Source organism: Pelobates fuscus, chromosome 9 (genome assembly GCF_036172605.1).
Source record: "Pelobates fuscus isolate aPelFus1 chromosome 9, aPelFus1.pri, whole genome shotgun sequence".
Classification (NCBI taxonomy): Eukaryota; Metazoa; Chordata; class Amphibia; order Anura; family Pelobatidae; genus Pelobates; species Pelobates fuscus.
This window is the reverse complement of record NC_086325.1, coordinates 65,920,226-65,943,111: the sequence shown is the minus strand read 5'-3', so window position 1 is coordinate 65,943,111 and position 22,886 is coordinate 65,920,226. Positions and strand designations below refer to the sequence as shown.

Sequence of the window (22,886 nt, the reverse complement as noted above, 5' to 3'; positions counted from 1 at the left end):
ACCACACATTCACAAGTTGTGTGGCACCAATTAACCGATTGCAACAATGTTGCAATCGGTAATTAAGGGCTCTCCTAGGTGGCCGCCGTTCGGCTACCGACCATGCGGCGGTCGGCCATCTTGGATCCTTTGTCTCTGCAGCGGTGTTCAGTCGTCGAGAGCCTGGAACTGAAAACGGCTACTCAATGATCCGAACACCGCTGGACTTCCAGAGCGTTCGGGAGTTCCGCGTTCGGCACATTCGGTTCCCCATAGATGTTCGGTACTTTTAAACCGAACTCAATGTTTTAATGTATTTTGTGCGGCGTTCGGTTAGTTTAGCTGGGATCAGAGCGGTATTCTCACTAAATGTGCCCGCCGACCCCAGCTATCTACCGAACGGTCATTCGTCTAAAAGCGAGCAAAAATGTATAAAATATGGATTTCTGTATAAATTGTCGGTTTTGCTCCACGAGGGGATAATCCACTTAATCGTCCATTTTAGTGGGAGTATCCCTCTCGTGTAGCAATGCCTGTTGGGATAATTACAATGCCTGATGGGAGAAATCCCCTGTAACAGCTGTAAGGAAACCCCTTGCAAGGGGAACTGCATGAATATGGAAGTCTGTGAATAAAGCAAGTTAGTTGACTCCCAAACTGTGTTTCGTCCGGTTATTGGGAGGATGGGGAATATTGCCGTGCTTTCTGCTCTGACTGTGGATTTCCTGAGAATACCAACGGATATCGTGGACTAATATACTGCATTCCGTTACATAACATATTATGTGAAATTAACATAATACAAACAAACAGTCCCGTGCTATATAGCCAAACATTATTGATCTTATCTTATTCAGTTGAAAGGAGGATCATTACTAATTGACAAGGAGATTGCACGAAAGAGTTAAAGCAGGAAATATAGAATGATTTGGTCTATGCTTGGAAAGGGCATACTCAGAGGCATTTGGGGGCTGTAATCTACGGTAAACATAGCACACATTGCAATCAGCATGCTGCTGTACACAAAGCTGGGGGGATGAAATACAGAACTAATGGGTGATTTTGATCTGTAACTAAATTCCAGCAGCGCTACGAGTAGCTGAAGGACTTCCAGATGAATGTGTCAGTGATATACTGACTGCATACGCACCAACTACATTATTTGAAACCTGACATATCTAAGCCAGAGAGGCATTTACCCTATTCTCCATATCAATACATTCTTGCATGCCTTAGGTAAACAAATGCATTGCTTTCTAATTTCCACGAGCGACAGGATATCTCCTTTGATCTTTAACAATGTGGAATGAAAACATACTGTAACCAGTTCAGATTCCCACAGTCTCAAATTAAACTTGATTTTTTTTTTTTCATTCTTTTATTCTGTATGTGAATATTTCCACTTGCCCCGCCAATGACTTTAATGCATATTTGTGTATGTATGTTAAGATGAAAACATACCAGCACTTGTTTCTCAAGTGTGCTTAGATTCTGTCTGCCAAGGGTGAGGCAGTGAAGGCCAAATGGGGGCAAGCTTGACATTCCCTTACATGGGAAAGAATTCTGGGATCACGCAGGCCTGATGTTTGAGTTACCATTTGTGTGACTCCACTTTCCAATGATGCGAAACAAATTCAATTCTTCTAAAATAAGTATTTGGCTGTACATGTAAGACTGGTTAAACCCCCATAACATTGCATATGCTGTAGGTGGGGGTTAATTTGTTAATACAAATAATTTTGTCTAATAGTACTAATTTATTGTAAAAGCTTTTAGTGTGTGTGCGCGCGTATGTGTGTGTGTGCGTGTGTGTGCGCGCTTGTGTGACTGGGTAAATCTCTTGTTGATCATGGCAAACTAAGCTGCTTATTTGCCCCCAGGCCAAAAAAACAACCTCTTCTCCATTCCATCCACAGGAAAGGCACAATCAAGAATCGAACGTGGAGATTTATACTGCCAATATGTTAAAGTGCACTGACAATTTTCTTTGTTATTACCCAGATGCAGAACTGCATGTGGAAGTATCACCACAAGTAGTGCCAATATGTTTATTAAGGTGAGAAGTGTAATATATATATATATATATATATATATATAAATCAAAAGTAATAAACAAAATGACTTACACCAAGGTGCTGCTCTGCGCTGGGTATATGAAATGTAACAAAGATGAGGGCACTCAATGGATAAAGACCTGTTTGGTCGAAAAGTTGATCCACATTGGCAACATTTTGAATACACTTTTTTGATTTGGAAATCCATTGAGTGCCCTCATTTTTGTTACATTTTATATGTTGGAAGGCCATTTGGTCTGAATTTGTGGGAGGAGTTATGACCCTATATAAACCCTACCCCTACTTACCTCTGCTGTTAAAGCTGTTTTGTTTCCATAGTTACCTGCAATTCCGGTTCGTTGTTCCCGCCAGTCTTGCCTCGAACAAACAGTCAGTCTTCAGCAGCTCCTGCCATCGACCTCCGGGCTCGTCCACCGGCTGCCCCGCTGTATTCCCAACTCATTACCCGGCTATCTGGCTTCCGGTCACGAGCCTGGCACGCACACGTAAGCATCAATGTGGGAAATAGCGTTGGGCTATTTCCCACATTCGGGCCTAAAAATGCGGGGATAGGCTCCCTATATTACTTACCCATGTAATTCCGCCGTTCATGTACTTCTGCGTTCGTGCTGCTTTTTAGCCGACCGCAAAGTACACACGCTTTCGTTATTCTTTCATAAAAATTATTTACTGAACGCTTATACTCACCTTACGTTCGCCTGTTTCTCACTTTCGTTTAGCTGAAACACGTACGAATGGCTTTGTTACTAGCTTTTCATTTCATAAAATCTATCACATGCGGTCCTATTATATTCCTCTTGCACGTTCGTTAGCCGAATGCATGAGGTTTAAGCATTTTTAAGTTTACAATTTAAGTATGATCCTCTATGTATTCTTTAATAACATATGTTCACGGTTCTCCCTACGTTTTCCCAAAATCTAAGTGGCACTATTCGCCACTCATTGTTACATTTAATTATGCATATATTCACAGGGGTATTCTCTTAAAGAAACAGTTAACCCCTTTACGGTCTTTATTTTCTCCTCTCTCAATGGGCTGAGCCTCATCAAACCTCTTACATTTTTTACGTTTCCCCTGAGGCCTCATTCAGCCTCCACTGCCTTTTTTACAATACCCTCCCACCTCCCAGAGTGGGTTCAAACTTTAAACACACCAGGTTTAAAGATGCCTCACCCTCTATGTTACTATTATATTAAGTGTTAATTCTGTTTTTAATTTCTACATATCATTACTTAGACCTGCACCATTTTGCAGATTTACTACCCCTTCAACGACCATCAGGCTACCTGGTTCCCGAAGTTTCAGTATCAGGTATCCTTAAATCTTACTCACTATGATTACGTCCTCCTAAGGCCTCACTTTGCCTTCATATATGTCACAAATATTGCTCTTTTTTTTGGTACCCAGGGGCTTGTCTCAAAAAATTTTGACCAACGTTCAGGTCCCTCAGATTACACAGGTGCTTACGATACAGTTTTACTGTTACACACCATTCCATACGTTCTTCATTTTTACACTTGGCATACCAATGGCACGCCTAAGGCCTACTAGCATCTTTCTTACGCCTAGGTTCCTGGACTGGACCTGTTCTTCACAGTATATAAAGACATATATATTGAAGTCGCCCTGAGCATTGTCTAAATATACAGGACAAACACTCAAGGTCAGTATCTACATACGTTATATACTTCCTTCAAGAGACAAGCCCCCATCAGGGTAGAGAACTGGATTTCAGGGTCAGGCGCTGGCCCTAGCTTTCCCTAATAATACTGCGGTCCTACACCCCCACGACCAAATCATAGCTAGCCACCTCGCTCGCTCTTCTTTAGGGCTACAGTTAGGGCTTCCCATATCACGGCCACATGTTTTGAATGTCTTACAGTCACAGAGATGCCGACATCCTGCCACCTCGTTCTGGTGGCCACAAAACCCCCTCGGCCCAAATCATAGGTAGATCCTCTCACCGCCACTTGGCAATAGCAGGGCCTCACCTGTGACTTGGTTCTAGGTATAATTCTTCGCCTTGGCATTAGCTAGCAGGCCAGTTCTCTGGAGGTCTCATCCACTATACCCTACTTATCCATATCATATTCCTTTCAGAATGTCTCAAGAACCAATCATCGATTCCCCATCAGACGATGTACCCAGCACGCCAGCCAGGCCTGGGTCTCCGGAGGAATCCCTCACTCCTTCTACTCCCAGATCCCTAAGATATTGGACCATTCCAAAAATATCGGCTGAGCTCAGGCTTAGGGGGATCCCCTTTCCAGCCACCGCTAGAAAGGCAGAACTTTACAAACTTCTGACGACTCAGGCCAACGACCCAAGGTCCGGCACGAGTTCACAAGGGCCTCCAGTTGGCTACTCTGATTCCACCCGGGAAACTCTGGTGGCTTTACTTGACAATCTGCAATCCATTAACAGCAGAGCTTCCTTCTCTGGTCACTCGTTTCGCATTGGCGTAGCATCATCGGCTTCAAGCACTAACACTCTGGTACACATAATTAAGAGACCAGGACGCTGGAAATCCTCAGTATACAACTCCTACATCCCTCAACCGGAAAGGGAGCTTAGGCAAGCTTTCAGAAATCTAGCTGTTTAAACTTGCAATAAAGTGTGTTTACTTTGAATTCCTTTTTGCCCTCTTTTTACAAGCCTACTCGTACGTTGGTTTCGGCACACCTCGACCAACTTTGCTTCTCCTCTACATACCATTTACATATAAGAGATTCCGAGCACAATTGGAAGGCCATTTGGCCTGAATTTGTGGGAGGATGTATGACCCTATATAAACCATACCCCCCCTACTTACCTCTGCCGTTCAAGCTGTTTTGTCCCCACCCACCTACACCCTCCTTTATACATTTCACTTTGTGGGCCCTCTTTTTACAGGCCTACTCGTACGTTGGTTTCGGCACACCTCAACCAACTTTGCTTCTCCTCTACATTCCATTTACATATTAGAGATTCCGAGCACAAATATATATATATATATATATATGTATATATATATATATATACACACACACACACATGCAAACTGCAAACCACACTGAAATTTTAAAATGAAGTGTCATACAAGTTAAAACAGTCTGGGCCCATAAGGGGTTAATATTTTCCTCGTTGTAATCTCTCAGAAAATTCTTACTTCCATAAACAATGAAGGCACAGGAGCATGATTACAGGGTCCAAATAACCTGTTGTCAAATCTCACAGATTATGTTTTCAATAAGTGATCACATTTCTCCTTCCCACTGATTTAAAATGTGATTTAGGATTAGTAAGAGTAAAGGGAAATCATATCAAGGATTAATTGTATTTTACTATGTTGAAGACAAGTATGATCCCAGAAGCATATTTTTATTAGTTATTTTACAATTTCCTAGTGTTTTTATTTTCCATAGTCAAACAAGTTATGAGCAAACGTTTTCTAGCTTTTATGCAGAACGTTGGCAACATTCATTCAAATTAAATTTCAAACACAGTTTTGGAGAACAGTCTGACATGTCAGTCCATTTGTTCCCCAAATATTAGTATGAATAAATAAATATCATTACAAGTTTTGCTTTTTGTGAATGTTAATGTGAATAAAGGGATGCATCCTTAACCCAACAGCTATATAAGATAAGGTAGAGGCAAAAAATGCCTACAGAATTCAAAGTATAAACAAAGAAAATTAGACCTGTGCTGCAAAAACTCCACACTGAAGTCCCAACAGTGTATATACAACAGCCAAAAAACAAACAAGAGTCCTGCGCATCCAGTATAGGTGTGCACACCCAGGTGCTACCACAATTTATTTGAAGACAAAGTTTAAGCAGCAAACGTTTCGGGCAGCAGCCCTTTCTCAATGCTAATGTCCTACAGTATATGCAAGATAACAACAATATATACACAAAATAGTGCTTACATAACCCAAAAGTGCAACATCCAGGTAATCCAATCTAGCAGGATCAGATGTGCAGTACATTTCCATGACTCTGGCATGTTTGATGATTCCAGTCACTTCCTGGATCGGCCGAAATGTGCGTGATGACGTAATCACATTCAGGAAAAAAAAAAATTGGATTGGGGAAATGTATTGGATTTGGGGGCTGTGTACTAGAATGAGGGGAGAGTGCAGTGCATAAGATTGCGTCTGCATCGAGGCGAGATGCTGATTGGCTACGCAGCTCTTTGCCACACATGCACAATAGCCTCCCTCAAGTTTGATGATCTCAAAAGTTCATAGGACATTCATAGGACTGCAAAATCAAGAAGATAACGTCATTTGTTTTTTTTACAGCTGTTCAACAGCATACATTCACCATTTCAGTCCCATAACCGAACTTTTCTTAATATGTCAAGGTAGTTGGACTTAAACATTGGATATATGCAAATACACATCTCTTTAAAATAAATTTGTTCTTTTGTTCTTTTATATACTTTGAAGCCCTACGAGCATGAGAATGTCCAGTGTCAGTTAGTCGGCTCTTTTATACTATACTTTTCTAAATAAACCTATGTTTCTATGAAAACTGTTTTTGTTTTTTTTGCTGCCCATATAAACCTAAATCTTGTTTATTTGGCCGGAGCTCACCTTTGAGTTTGACATGCTTGTTTTAGTAAGTGCTGTTCCATTCACTTACTCTTTATTTGTTTCATTTACTGCTGCAGTCTTATATTTTCAAAGGCCATGTGTACATGCAGCTGTATTTTTAACTAACCATTGACATTTTTGATGTTGCACATTTACATGTCTACATGTTTAAGATTGTAATTTGATTTTGTTGAGGTTTCTGCAATGTAAACTTGGTGATGTCGTATCACTGTTCCTCATAAATTATATTATGTAATGCCCACTGCCTCACCTAAATAATGAACTTAAAAAAATTTAAGAAAATTTCAACATTGCACAGGAGGACTGGGAATCAAGATTACAATAAAGTGTGACAACTTTGGCAGACAGTCCATCATAGTTGAAATCTTCACCAACAAGAAGTCGAATATGTGGGGTGCTACCCAGCTTTGCCACAAGGTGGGAAAAAGGAAATATAATACTACAAAAAGCATGTCATAAACAAGCACGCACTGTGGAAGAAAAGAGTTTATTGGAACCGAACAAACAAAACACAATGGCTGCCACAAACCTCCTTTTGTTTGATGCCAACAAACTATTTTCTACCACCGTGAGTGCTTGTTATAGCGTTCTTTTTGCCGTGTTAAGATCGCTGCTTAAATAAAACCACTTTGCCTGGCTGTCGGTGAGTGGAGCTTTGCCTCCCTCTACCATTTAGTTTATTCATACTCTATTCTCCATTCATTAATTAGAGGTGTAGATCTGTTTATTCCTATATTCCTGGTCAAACTATCGCAGGGAACAAAGGAAAGACAAGTGTAAACAGAGCATAAATCTTTTGTGATTGTCAAAGTTTGGCCAGAGTGTGGTCTTTTACAATTTAAGGACCTCGAACACCCATCAACGAGTGGATAAGGGTGGAAATGTTATACTTCCTTGGTTTGTGCGTGATGGGAAAAAATGCTGTATCTCAATAGTAAAATCTCTTATTTATTTTTTAAATAACAGAATTTTTTTAAGAAAGGCCAATAAGTAAATTAGGGGTAACTTTTATGTTGCACTTTATTCGAGGCTGAACAAATGAGGGGCAAATTAAAGGTTTTCTCTTATTTACAATTATATACGTACTAAACTTATATATTCTACTTCAGGCATTTGTCTTGGAATTACGGTACATATAGTTTGCTGTGCTTTGATGCTATTTTTGTATATTTGTTTTATAAAATGCATAGGTTCCACTTGCACAAATTTTGCTTCTCAAATCATTATTCATAACTTAATACAAAAGTTTTGCCAAAAGTACCCCACAGTGTGGACTGGTCATGCTTTTGAACCATTTGAATCCACATTGGAGCAATAATGGATTCAAATGTATGAAATATAGGAAAGATGAAAATACAGCTAACTCACGATCGGAGTAGTCGTATGTCATGATTATGATCATCCCTCTAGGGCTTGAATCGAGTGCAAACAGCAACCATTGCAGCAGACACTTTCTGCTCGTGGTTGGGGTGGAAAAAAAAGAAGCTGAGAACGGATTGGCCCAGATTCTCTGTCAACATCGGAGAGCTGTTCCAGAGGCTGCATGGTGTGAGCAGGCCAATCAAAGCGGCTGACCTGGACGAGTTATCTGATCTCAGAGGATCTTCCCCTGGACAGAATGGAGGATCTGCATTATCAGGGACCCCCCCAAACCTCCTCCAGCGGCGGAAGGTACCTTTCTCCCTGTCACTACTGTGATCATCACAAGCTTCCTAGCTGATCTCCGCAAGAGCCTCTCAGCTGACATATTGCAAATGCGGGAGGACATCAGGGGCTTCACAACAGTCCTAACTACAGTGGAACACACCACTGAGGTACAAGCTACACAAATCTCAGAATTGCCGAAGGAGGTGAGGGATCTCACTTCTGCCCAGCTCACTTTTGACATCCAACTGGTGGCCCTAGAGGATAGAGGTGGAAACACCTGAAGGTGAGAAGTATCTCAGACGGTATTACTATGGCAGAGATGCCACATTTTAACCAACGGCTGTTTATGGCCCTGTTACCGTCAAAATCAGCATGGGGCATTCAACAAGATGGCATGTTTCCCCTGCCTACACCTCAATCCAACCAGCCCAAGACCTCCTGTCAAATTTCAAAATGGGCAATATGGGAAGAACCCATATAAATTCAAGGAGATTGAACTCACCTTCTACGCAGACCTCTCTCTTAACCTTGCAGTGGAAATAATCACTCATACCTGTAACTACCTCGCTTTCTTAACATGGTCTGAAATACCGTTGGGGTGCTCCCCGCACACTCATATTCCAGCACAATGGCGCAGAACACAGGGTGACCAATGTTTCAAAAGAGGACGCTGTCCTATCCTCCCTAGGCCTCAGCCCCGTTTCCCGACCTGCTACTGTTACTTGGCAACGTCACTTCATTTATTCCAACACTCAGTGGAGCAGTCATCTGCCTTTGACAATTTTTATGTTGGGACTTGTTCCATTTTTGTTCTTCTTTTCAAATTGGTCTGGTATGCCTATTGCAACACAAAGGAATGAGGGAGTCTGACTATTAGTGAGTGGCTCAAACTGGATACAGGCAGAAATTGCACCCTATAATCTGCCTAAAATAGTAAATTGGTTTGGTTAACACCTGGAATCGGGTGCTATGGGTCCAGGAGCCAATTCACTAGGAAGGACTTTGAGTATATCCAAATGATCCAAGAGAAACTATAGCACTTACATATATGGGGTGTATGTCTTTAAATCTGCTAGAGGCAGAGTCAAAATTGCTACACACCAAATGCTATACTTTTACTTAAAGATTTAAACCTTATATGTGGTATAGGAAAGCAGTACAAGGAACTGTTTCCTAAAATGTATTGTGATAGATATTGTCACAGTTATGTACGGTGTATACGTCTTTAAATCTGTTAGAGACAGAAAAAAACGAGGTATATACCAGATGTTATACTTTACAGCAAAGATATAAACTCCATATAATAGACATACAGTATATGTGACTGTATTCTATAAAGAAATATATTTCAATATCACTTTAAAAATAATAAAAATATATTGGAAAAATGGGTAAATGAAATTAATACAAAGTTTATTAAGCATTTATTGGGTCAGATAAAAAGCACTAAAAATATATAATTAGATATTGATAATATTAAAAATATACAAGCCAGGAACGGATTGCAAGAGTATTACCAGCAATTATGCAGTTCTTAATTCAAGTTAACCGCAGGGGCCGTCTAGGATGGATGTGGATACAGTGTTGCTGAAACTGTGATCTCTAGCTGTCGGCTGTGAGGTTGGCGTGCGTCCCAGACCTCACTCTGAGTGCTGCACGCTGTTTGGCCGATCGGTCCCCAGGTCTTGGGATGTTTCACTCTCGGTGGAATGGGGAAAGAATCCCTTGCTGCCGGTTTCAAAGTCTGCGTCCGTATCCTGCTTGGTCCAGACCAAGCAGGATACGGCAGGATACGGACGGAAAGTCTGCGTCCGTACCAAGCAGGATACGGACGCAGACTTTGAAACCGGCAGCAAGGGATTCTTTCCCCATTCCACCGAGAGTGAAACATCCCAAGACCTGGGGACCGATCGGCCAAACAGCGTGCAGCACTCAGAGTGAGGTCTGGGATGCACGCCAACCTCACAGCCGACAGCTAGAGATCACAGTTTCAGCAACACTGTATCCACATCCATCCTAGACGGTCCCTGCGGTTAACTTGAATTAAGAACTGCATAATTGCTGGTAATACTCTTGCAATCCGTTCCTGGCTTGTATATTTTTAATATTATCAATATCTAATTATATATTTTTAGTGCTTTTTATCTGACCCAATAAATGCTTAATAAACTTTGTATTAATTTCATTTACCCATTGATCCAATATATTTTTTATTATTTTTAAAGTGATATTGAAATATATTTCTTTATAGAATACAGTCACATATACTGTATGTCTATTATATGGAGTTTATATCTTTGCTGTAAAGTATAACATCTGGTATATACCTCGTTTTTTTCTGTCTCTAACAGATTTAAAGACGTATACACCGTACATAACTGTGACAATATCTATCACAATACATTTTAGGTAACAGTTCCTTGTACTGCTTTCCTATACCACATATAAGGTTTAAATCTTTAAGTAAAAGTATAGCATTTGGTGTGAAGCAATTTTGACTCTGCCTCTAGCAGATTTAAAGACATACACCCCATATATGTAAGTGCTATAGTTTCTCTTGGATCATTTGGATATACTCAAAGTCCTTCCTAGTGAATTGGCTCCTGGACCCATAGCACCCGATTCCAGGTGTTAACCAAACCAATTTGTTCTTCTTTTGTTTACACAGAGTGATACGAGTTCCATGTTACTTTCTCCTCTACTCTTCCTCTACTCTTTCTCAAAGCCACGACTGAAGGGTCCGTTTACACCAACGATGGGTTTCACCAGACTCAATTAGCTCCTTAAATTTTAACACCTACTCCCCCAACTCTAATGGGTTTAGCATGTACTTATAACTCTACGAGGAGCTGTATTACATTATTATCCTAAGCTACTTCATTACATAGCCTGCTCTTTCTATTAGTTATAAGCTTGCTTATACTAAAAGTCACACTCCTTTCCATATATCTGTTGTTACATAAGGACCCACACTCTACTACTCTACTATAGGTTGAGCTCAATATTTGTTTTCCTCCCATTTTACATAAAAAGTGTGAAATTTCAGACACACTAAGCTAATCTTTGATTTTGCTGTGATGCCTTTCTGCTATTGAATTGTTGATATATATGCACTTCAAGAATAAAGAATAAATTTTTTTAAAAAGCAATAAAAAATATATTTGCTCCTGTATATATCTTACACTGGCTGCAGACACCCAGTATGTTCTACTTCTGCAGTTACATCCTCCAAAAAAAGTATGGTTAAGATGTTTTGGTAAAACTAGATCAAAAACTGTTGTATCGTACAACAAAACAAAACAAAAAAAAGGAAACAAATACACAGGATGGTTGGAGATTTCCTAAATTATAATATACCAACGGCTTTGCGTTGCTAAAGATATAATTACAATGTGATGACCAGAAATTAATATGTGTAATATAGCATACCTATAAATTAAGAAAGATTATTATGCTCGAGTTCGAGTGACATAACATGCACTCTATTAACTTCCATTAAGAATGAACTGCAAAATCAAAAATTAAATGCACATTAAATTGGATAAAAAAAAATCTTAATCTGAATGTTTATCTGTACAAATAGAGGTCACACGAATCCTGAGGCTTGGTAATTCATATTAATACATGCATATCCTTGATGCATTAGTCATTTTTAAAATTGATCCCGATGACTTGTTCTTTTCCCCATAGTGTATCAGGTCAACTTTGCAAGTTTGGGTTAATTAATACCTAAGGTTAGTTACAGAGGAGACACTGCAATATGTGCCTCAGTCCTATTTCTCACACTAGTACTGACAATGCAGAACAGTGAACATAGTCAGTATCTACTTGTCTTTGGTGAACATGGAAACATACAGTTACACACCGTCTATACATAATTATATATTATATAGCTGCACATATTTGGTATTCTGCTCCCACCAGGCCTATTGGGATGGACTAATATTTTCTTATTTTGCATCTACTGTAACGTTCCTTAAACTATATGTAAATTGAATGGCAGTATTAACTGTACAGACAGTATAGCATTTGGCAAGATAATCAATCAAATTGTATAACAAGTGAAGATAATTAGGAAGAAGATTACCTTGCATGAATAAAAATGAGAACTAAATTAATTCCTTTGTTAGAGTTCTCTCATCTAAAAATATATTGTATGTTCATTTCTAATATATTTAAATCCTGCACTGCTTTAAACACAGGGCGAGGTTTGAGGCACTCTCAAGGTGCTCACACAGAATAGTGGGGGTAAATTAATTTTATATTGTACGTTCTGGATTCATCATTTCACTCTGGCATACAATGAAAAAACACAAGATATTAGCTTTATTTTTTGTTAAAGGAACACTATAGTCACCTAAATTACTTTAGCTAAATAAAGCAGTTTTAGTGTATAGATCATTCCCCTGCAATTTCCCTGCTCAATTCACTGTTATTTAGGAGTTAAATCACTTTGTTTCTGTTTATGCAGCCCTAGCCACACCTCCCCTGGCTATGATTGACAGAGCCTGCATGAAAAAAAAAACTGGTTTCACTTTCAAACAGATGTAATTTACCTTAAATAATTGTATCTCAATCTCTAAATTGAACTTTAATCACATATAGGAGGCTCTTGCAGGGTCTAGCAAGCTATTAACATAGCAGGGGATAAGAAAATCTTAATTAAACAGAACTTGCAATAAAGAAAGCCTAAATAGGGCTCTCTTTACAGGAAGTGTTTATGGAAGGCTGTGCAAGTCACATGCAGGGAGGTGTGACTAGGGTTCATAAACAAAGGGATTTAACTCCTAAATGGCAGAGGATTGAGCAGTGAGGCGGCAGGGGCATGTTCTATACACCAAAACTGCTTCATTAAGCTAAAGTTGTTCAGGTGACTATAGTGTCCCTTTAACTGTTAAGTTTAGCAAAAGAAACAAACAAACAAAAAAAAAGTCATAGATTTCAGTTGTTTAATATTTTCAGATACGCTTTTCAAACAATTTATTATTTTTGGATAAACTTTTAAAAACTCTTACAAAATATTAAAATATCAAAAACTAAATCATATACAAAAATATTAAATTATATTAAAATGCTAAAATAATTTTCAAAGTATGAAATAATTTAAAAAGCTTATCCAAAAACATTAAATCTATATTAGAGAGTCTGGAGTTGTGCAACTCTGTTATAGCAAGTGGCAACATTCTGGATGGTGACATGGGGTGGCTTCATGAAATGATGGTTAATAGAAAAATCCAAGCACCATAACCACTATGCAGGGCCGGTGCAAGGACTTCTGTCTACACAGGCGAATACACATTTTGCTGCCCCCAAAATTTATCTTCACCTGTCTGTCTAATATTCCCACTTTTGCCCTTCTTACCCATTTTTTTGCCCCTTTTGTGCAGTTTACTACCTTTTTCTCTTGTTTTCCCTTTTTGCATATTGTACCCCCTGTCTGGCATTCTTTTTTATGTGTTTTGTGTCTTCTTCCCACTTTTCTTTACCCCCTCACTCGCTCATACACATACACAAACTGACCGTTACACACATACTGCTTACACACACACTGCTTATACACACACACACACAGTCTCTTACACACTTGCACTGCTTATACACACTCACTGGCTCTAACAGACACACACACACTGACCATTACACACATACTGCTTACACACACACACAGTCTCTTACACACTTGCACTGCTTATATACACTCACTGGCTCTAACAGACACACACACACTGACCATTACACACATACTGCTTACACACACACACACACTGCGTATGCACACTCACTGGCTCTAACAGACACACACAGTCTCTTACACACACTGCTAATACACACTCACTGGCTGTAACACACAGTCTCTCACACACACACACTAACTCTTATACACACAGACACACACACACTAACTCTTACACAGACACACACTGGCTCTAACACACACACACTAACTCTTACATGCACACACTGGCTCTAACACACACTAACACATACTAACTCTTACACACACACACACTGGCTCTCACACACACACTAACTCTTACACAGACACACACACTGGCTCTAACACACACACACTGGCTCTAACACACACACACTAACTCTTACACACACTTACTGATTCTTATAGTTGCTTATAGGTCCCGCTGCACTGTTGTAGCTTCCCTCCCCTCTCCACAGCAGTTGGCCACCGGGATATGATGTCACATATCCCAGCAGCCTGTAGCTTAGGAAGATATTCGCCGCGGTCGCTCCTCGTTGTTCCGCCCCCTTTCCTCGGTGGCTGCAAGTTTCCTTGGCAGATTGCTGCAGAAATTGACCGGCGGGAGCGGAGTTCTCTGTGCTCCTGCCGGTCACTCGGACATTTTTGCGCCCCTCGGGTCCATGCGCCCTAAGGCGGCCGCTTGTGCCGCCTTATGGTAGCGCCGGCCCTGCCACTATGGTGCAATCTAAGTAATCAAACTATTTGATAACGGTTTGACTTCTTGTCTGGGGTTCGCTGGGCACTGCCCCCTGCCTCAGATACTGCTGGAAGCTCTCTTCTTGAGCTACGTCCAGTGATGCAGGGCTTAGCTCATTTGCTGAAAGGGATCAGCTGATGCTCTCTGCCAATGAACTGGCTCTGCATTGCAGGGTTTGGCTCAGGAGAGCTAATGGAACCTCCTAGCAGGAACTTTCGGCTCTCACTGCCAGCAGTGGCAGAGAACTGGGAGCAGAGCCCAGGTCAAAATGTTAACAAACAGTATAACAACTTACATTGGGTGCAGGCACCATTGCTCTCCTGGCACCATATCCTCTACAAGGCACTGCAGTGGGTATGGTGTTTGGAGTCCCTTTAACTTTAATAAACTGCATTTTACATTAGACTCTACAAACGTAGAGGTTAGCTAAGCACTGTGGGGAATTTCATTCATGAATATATGGAGTGCAAGGTTAGACATTACAGCCAAGGGGAAGGTTTTTAAATGTGTCCTCTGAATGGAAAGCAGTGGTACCTGGAAATCTTGAACTGTTTGGGTCCCCTGATTTACTAGGTCAGGCATAGGCAACCTTTGGCACCCCAGATGTTTTGGACTACACCTCCCATGATGCTTTACCAGCATTATGGATGTAAGAGCATTATGGGAGATGTAGTCCACAACATCTGGTTGCCTATGCCTGCACTAGGTTATTCACTAGAATTGTCAGGAATTTCTAATTTACAGCTAAAGTAGCCAAACATGACAATTTTTTAAGTCAGCTATTGTTCCAGTTTGGCTACTTTGACATTAAATTTGAAATCCACTTTGATTTCCCAACAATTCTCACATTTGTGAATTACCCTGTCCGACACAGGATTACGAACCCTCTGACACACTTTTGTGCAATCGCACACAGACACTTTATTGGTGTCTTCTTCAAAAAAGAAAATATTGCAAACTGTCACTGCTAATACATTAAAATACACATTCCCTTGATTTCCTTCAGTGGAAAAACAAAAAAGCCAAATTTACCTCTCTACTATCTCTTGCCCATTCCAACAAGAGGTATCATTTTCAGCGATATCACTATGACGACACACGAGGCCAGGCAGACTGCCATAAAAATTGCTGTACGTTTTCAACTTTGTAATAAATTCTCTATAATAAAAAAAATAAAAAGTTATTAAAATGACAATGAAGACAGACTTTCTTATCCGGTTGCAAAAGGATAAATCTGCAAGCCATTAGACATTTTACAACCAAATGAAAAGGTTGACTTCTGACCTGAATTTTTAATTCAGCAATCTAAAGACATGCTAAAGAGAACAACAGGGACCAGGCTTTCTCTAGTGTCAGAATAGAGGGTATGTTGTTGTAGTGGATAAATGTAGATCCATTGCTTTGCAATCAAAGGTTCTGAATTTTATCAAAATACTATAACATTCTGCAGTGGTGCTTATACCACTCTGTACAATGTACACTTGTTAGCACATGCCTGAAATGTAGAGAACATGTCAAAGTGATCAAGAAATAACAAAGATATGTTTTATGAATACACCAGATAAAAAATTATACCACAGCTAGGTACACTTAACAATATGCATAGGGAAAGTTTAAAATGTCCTAAATATAAATCAAGCCCTGGTCCATATCAAAAACATGGGGGAAAGATCAACCGTCTATCGAATTTAATATCAGACAGTTTTATAAATCAATACAATGTTTATCAATTTAACATAAATGAATAGTTTAATTATTGTGGAGTTAGTAACTCTAAAAATTCCATCTAACATTCTATGCAGCACCTTTCTGATGTGTGCAAAAACAGAAACATAAGCATTAAGATCAAGAAAAAGGGTATTTCATTTATATACGCATGCACACACGCACACACGCACACACGCACACACGCTTACTTTGTTTCTATATATTTATGTAGCTGATATACTGTGTAATAGCTTACCGTCTCTTGCCAGAGAGAGTCTCTTCATGCTCCGTGTGATAGTTGAATAATTTTTTATTAACATTGAAGTCTCTCAGATTGTGCGCTGACCTTGATACTCGTTGCTTAGAAGGGTTGCATATTTTATTTATCTGAAAAATAAAGTTTCCTGCGTTAGACGTTCTCGCTGAAAACATAAATTACTGAAGATATGCATCAGTGGCTTCATTTCTTACATTATGCTCCATTCTCAAGGTAAACCGTTTTCCAGATTCTCCATTACAGAACAAATCTGAGGCCATGAGGACAATGAACTACTTATTGAGACAAAATATTTTTAAGAAAGAAGAAAACCGTAATAAAACACTGGAAGAGGAGCTCTGAAACTGTAAAATTACATTTATGCTTTGCTATAATAGCTGGAAAAAATACATTACCACACTGGCCACATACAACCTTGAATAAAATAATAAGATTAACAGCTATTGCATATAGCCCATAGACATGTGGATAGTTGTATTACAGGGCCGCAGAGAATAGTATATGGCTAGTGTTGCTCTTTGTAGCACTTAGCTTCTTGGTGTACCTTGGTATAATGCGCCGGTATTGGGTGGTGCATAATAATTCTTGTCAAAATAATAGCATTGTGTGTCGGCATGTGCAAGATATTGAGGGTTTTTAAAACCTGCCACTCAATGAGTTCATTTGTGTTTTGCTGGCAGATATTTTACCTGCTATATAAAATTATCATATATATTTTAATAGTAAGGGTTAGGTTTTGCTAAATGCATGTATGCATGACTTTAGAATGTCATTTCTAGTTTGTTTATTGTTACGTGTTATAATGTAACAATGTATGCTATAATTTATGTTGCTACATTTCTGATGTATTATTATTAATGTACATCACAATGCTGAATAAATACATACATAAATGATAGTGATAATAAATGCAAAGGTTATCCAAAGAAAGTTAAACAACTTTGACCACAAGATGGCACTGCTGTCCTTGGGCTGTGGGATGGACCATTACCTGAGTTCATTGGGATTTGGGATTGTGTGCAGGTATTTGTTCCTTTGTTTATACATCGAAAATGAATGCCAAAGGCATTGGTGACACCCAAAGTAGTGGGAGCTTGAGTGCATGACTGATTTCTGTGTTTTTATATTACACAGCTGCCCAACTCATACCAACTGTCTCATCAGAGATTTTGTCTTTTAGGTGAAAATAGCAAGGTGATTTGTTAGCATATGGCTCGGGAGATTTGTCTTGGCAGGTAAGCTTACACTTCAAAGTTATCACAATAGTACTAAAAGCTTCTGCTATTCCTATGGAGGGATTTGGTATTATGTGCTGAACTTTTTTTTGTTTTGTTTATATGTATGGAAAAAACATGTTGTGCTATTAAAGAAGAGGAACCATAAACGTTTGCATTAGCTATGTGTGTGCATAATAGGGTTTATTAACTAAACTATAAATTGTAGCGCGCTGAAATCCAAATGGCACAATTTAAGCTAAAATACAAAGCTGATCTTGAAAAAAAATCCCCAAAACAGCTACAGTCACAACTTTGTTATGTTAGCCTAAATTAGGCCATTTGGATTTTAATTTGCTTTAATTTCTTGTTTAGTAGAATTTAGCAGACGTAGGCAACCTTTGGCACTCCAGATATTGTGGACTACATCTCCCTTGATGCTTTGCCAACATTGTGGCTGCAAGAGCCTTATGGGAGATATAGTCAACTAGTAATGATGGTTGCCTCCTCCTATCGAGCAATGTTTTAAAATCCTTTTACATCACTGGGAAAACTAGGAAAGAAAATGCTGGTGTTTTTTGTTTCTGAAAAGTACACAATATATAGGTTTCTTTAATATGTATATTCAACGATCCACAAATCACATAATATTTTTAGCATACGCGTTATAAAGTTAAAATAAAGTCAAATTTTTACTTCTCCATAATTTCCCCATAGGCATCATCTTGGTGTCGATCCTATCCAATGTCTCACTGAGCAACAAGTTAATTTTTCTGAAATGCAAAAATAAATTTCTCTATTCTACAGATATCTCCAGTCACTTCATTGGAATATCACAAACTGCCAAGATTGTAACCTGATGAAACTGCAACATTCATCTTGTGAAGATTCTTTGGGGACTCACAGATTAATCTATCAGCCTTCAAATCTTATGCCTAGGAATCTAAATGCCCTGGATGCATGCAGAGTAACAGTATGTAATGCTATTAGCTTGGTATCAAGTGACAGAAGCTCTGTCATTACCAAATTATATTACTGGCTGCTGACTGCTCTTTAATTTGGTTCCTATACCATAATCACATAGTTTGCGATCACAGGAATGCAGTGATAGGGGGATTGGACTATGCAACAGGGAACGATTGAAGTTCCTTCCAATTAGATCTGCTCTTTGAAAATCACACCGAGAGAAATAAAAGGAATATGAAATGGTAAGTTATACTCAAGAGAAAATAATAAACCTCACTTTGGGCTGTGATATGAACAGAAATGCAGTTTATAAAAAAGAAGTTATGGCTTCCGTTCATTTAGAATATATGCAGACCATGGAAGGGTTAGTAAAGAGCCTCAGTTTGTTGGCTTCAGCCTCACACCGGTCAGTGCAGATTAAATAGGGCAGGGTAGAGATGTCTGTGGGCATAGTACTGTAGGACTATGTGTTTTAGCATGAGATACATTCTCTGTGTCTTCGGGCCTGGATTACCATACAGCAGAGGTGCCCAAAAGGTAGAACTACAGCTTCCATAATGCTTTGTCATTCCAAATGCATTCTAAAGCCGTGCAAAGCATCATGGGAGCTGTAGTTCAACAACACCTGTGGATCTACCTTTTGGGAACCCCCAGCTTACAGGGAAATTTACCAGTGGACCACAGTATCTGAGGCTGGCCAGGCTGCCATGCTATGATGTACATGATTGGTGTTGCCAAAAGTGATGTGTGTGACAATGTGTGATGTGTGGGTGGCTGTGAGTGATGTGTGTGACAATGTGTGATGTGTGGGTAGCTGTGAGTGATGTGTATTGCTGTATGTTGGTAGCTGTGAGTGATGTGTAGGGCTGTGTGTAAGCAGCTGTCAGGGCTGACACGGGTGATAAAATAAAGCTAAGTATTTTACAATTGCAAGTGTTGCAAGTGTTCCTATGGGATATCAATAATATAAATAAGAGTTCACTAAACCACAGACACAAATTGTGCACATTCATACAAATACATATTCCTATGTATGGATGCAGGCATATTCACAGATACACATACACATTTATAGATACACATTCAGTCATACATGCAGACACATTCACATATCCATATAGACGGGTGTTAAAGGAAAACTCCAGTGCCAGGAAAACAATCTGTTTTCCTGGCACTGCAGGTTCCCTCTCCCTCCCACCCTCGTCCCTCGTCGCTGCCTCCTCCTCCGCGCTGCCCCTCCTACTGACTCCGTCGGCATGCACATTAGGTCTCCACATAGGAAAGCATTGAAAAAGATTTTCAATGCTTTCCTATGGGGAATTGAGCGACTGGAGGTCCTCACACAGTGTGAAAATCTTTGCTATGAGTCAGGAAGTGCCCTCTAGTGGCTGTCTAGTAGACGACCACTAGAGGTGGAGTTAACCCTGCAAGGTAATTATTGCAGTTTATAAAAAAACTGCAATAATTACACTTGCAGGGTTAAACTGCAATAATTACACTTGCAGACCACTCCAATGGGCAGAAGTGGTCTGGGTGCCTGGAGTGTCCCTTTAAATGTATTTATTTATTTTTCTTTATATTGAGAAATGTCTTCCCTCCCCAAGGAGACATTACCCTCTGGATTTTGTTATACGCTATACATTGCATGCTCCATTTGAGTTGGACAATCTACATATATAAATGTGAGTTCTGTGCAAAAAACAACAACAAACCAAAACATTATTTTGTATTTACAGACAAGGCCAAAAGCTGTCAGCCCTCTCCTGCTATCTGTCTGTCTGTCTGTCTATTTACCTATCTAAAATATGCCTTAATCTTTACACACTTTACACAGAGCAGAGGTTAACACATTTCAAGGATTTTCTTTATTTGTACTTTCTCACAAGTCCTTTGCCAATTTGACCTATTAGATTATTAAGCAGGATTGTAAAGTTACCATGTTTATTGTGATTCATTTTTTCACAGAGCCCAAAAGATAAGGAATTCTCTGTAATAACTTGGCCTGGACAAAGCCCCAAACTTCTCCCTCCTAGAGGCTATTTTAATCCAGATCTAGTAAACTATCATAATAAGGATTTTGGAGTATATATATATATATATATATATATGTATTAAGGCCTTTTGGCCTGTAATTGTGGGAGGGGCGTATGACACACCTCTTCCCTACTTAAGGGACACCCCTTACCTGGCTCCATATCGTTCGAGGTCAGCGCTGCATCATTTCCACTTCCGGGTCATCCAGACGCCATTTTACCTGATTACTCCATGAGGTTTTTTAAGCAGAGCTGTGTCAGGAATCCAGCCACAGGCTTTTCCGGCCTACCACCTTCTTTCTTCAATCCATCGCCGTGGATGGTGTCCAAGTGACTCACAAACTGTAAGTCAACCTACCCGTTATGCCAGGCATCAGTCCCACGGCACCATGCACGGGTCAGGTCCTCACTTTACGGCTGCATTTTGTCTAAGTCTGTTCTAAAACCATTGCATGTTCATGCATATCATTCGTTTAAACCCCGTACCGGTCTTTGGGTGTACTACAGGCTTCTTAGACATTATTGCATTTCATGTACAAACCAACGAACCACTGCATTTTCGCCTACACACTGACCCCTACCGGTTATTCGGTGTACTACAGGCTTCTCAGACATTATTGCATTTCATGTACAAACCATCGAACCACTGCATTTTCGCCTACACACTGACCCCTACCGGTCATTCAGTGTACTACAGGCTTCTCAGACATTATTGCATTTCATGTAAAAAAACAACCTTGCTTCATTTAAACGATTGTCATTTCGGTTTGTGTTTTCTGGTCGGCACTTATTCATAGTATATTCTATGCACGATTGCTGTTCGCATTAAAATGCATACGGTTAAGCTATTCATGCTAACTTCTGTTTCCCTTCATACTAAGATTCGGTTATTCTGCTATGTATTCACAGATCTTTTTCGTGAGTTACATTTCATCATTTCATGTATTTACATTTGGTTAAAAAGTTGCCTGGTTAAATAGACAGACCACTTTCATGCTATTTTTAAGGTATCACTTATTACATCAAGGGTATGAAACCAGCTAACATTTCTGTATAGACATTGGACTCCCACGCTTACTGGAGTTTTTTTTTTTTATAATTATCCAATTCATTACAATTAAATCAGCCTACGTTACAGGCCTCATTTCTTTGTTGTTAACCATGACACAAGGATTTAATTCCTTTTCATGCATACTCGGGTTGAATCACACGTACTGATCCAACCAATCATACGTTTCCTGCACAGTAATCGGTTAAACTTTCAAATACTTATTTTACACGATCTTAGGTTGTCTATTTTGTTTCAGTTTGCTTATTATATATATATGGTTTTAATAATAATAGTTATTTTATTTTACAATGCAGATATTACATGTATATTACAGTTATGGTTAGCCTACATTACGGCTCCTTTTTCTGTCATGCTCGTACGACATACCACGAGTTCAAGGACACGGTCCTATTTTAAAGAGTATAATGGAGATATGATGTTATTACAACCATGTACATTACGATTACATGGCACTAACTATTCAGGCCATTTCTTATCATACTCATACGATATACCACGAGTATATAAGAACACGGTCCTACCTTCCACAGAGGGTTTCGGGTTGAATCACACGCATTGGTTCAACCACTCATACGTCACGTTACAACATTTTCTGCATAGATTGTCATTTCACATAATTTCACATGGCATTTACAAACTCAGGCCTTTTCTTGACACACTCAGACGACGTAACACGAGTATTCAAGAACACGGCATATACGTCTCACAAGACTTTCGGTTTTTGAATCACACGTTCTGGTTCATACATTCATACGTCACTTTACAGCAACATTTATGATTCTGCATATTGTCACTTCACATTAAAAAGTCCCTTGCATTCCCAGATCAGTTTAGTGACATGCATATCATCTGATCACCTT

At 39.5% G+C, this 22,886-nt stretch overlaps 1 protein-coding gene across 1 annotated transcript in view; it reads right to left on the bottom strand.

Moving 5' to 3' along the window:
* Nucleotides 1–22,886, bottom strand: part of GPC3 (glypican 3) — a 439,590-nt gene that overhangs the window by 201,479 nt on the left and 215,225 nt on the right. Inside the window, exons 4-5 of the mRNA XM_063432042.1 lie at nucleotides 16,721–16,851; nucleotides 15,790–15,915 (exon numbers count right to left, since the gene is read on the bottom strand). Of these exons, the coding sequence (XP_063288112.1) occupies nucleotides 15,790–15,915; nucleotides 16,721–16,851 (257 nt within the window). The remainder of the gene's footprint in view (nucleotides 1–15,789; nucleotides 15,916–16,720; nucleotides 16,852–22,886) is intronic.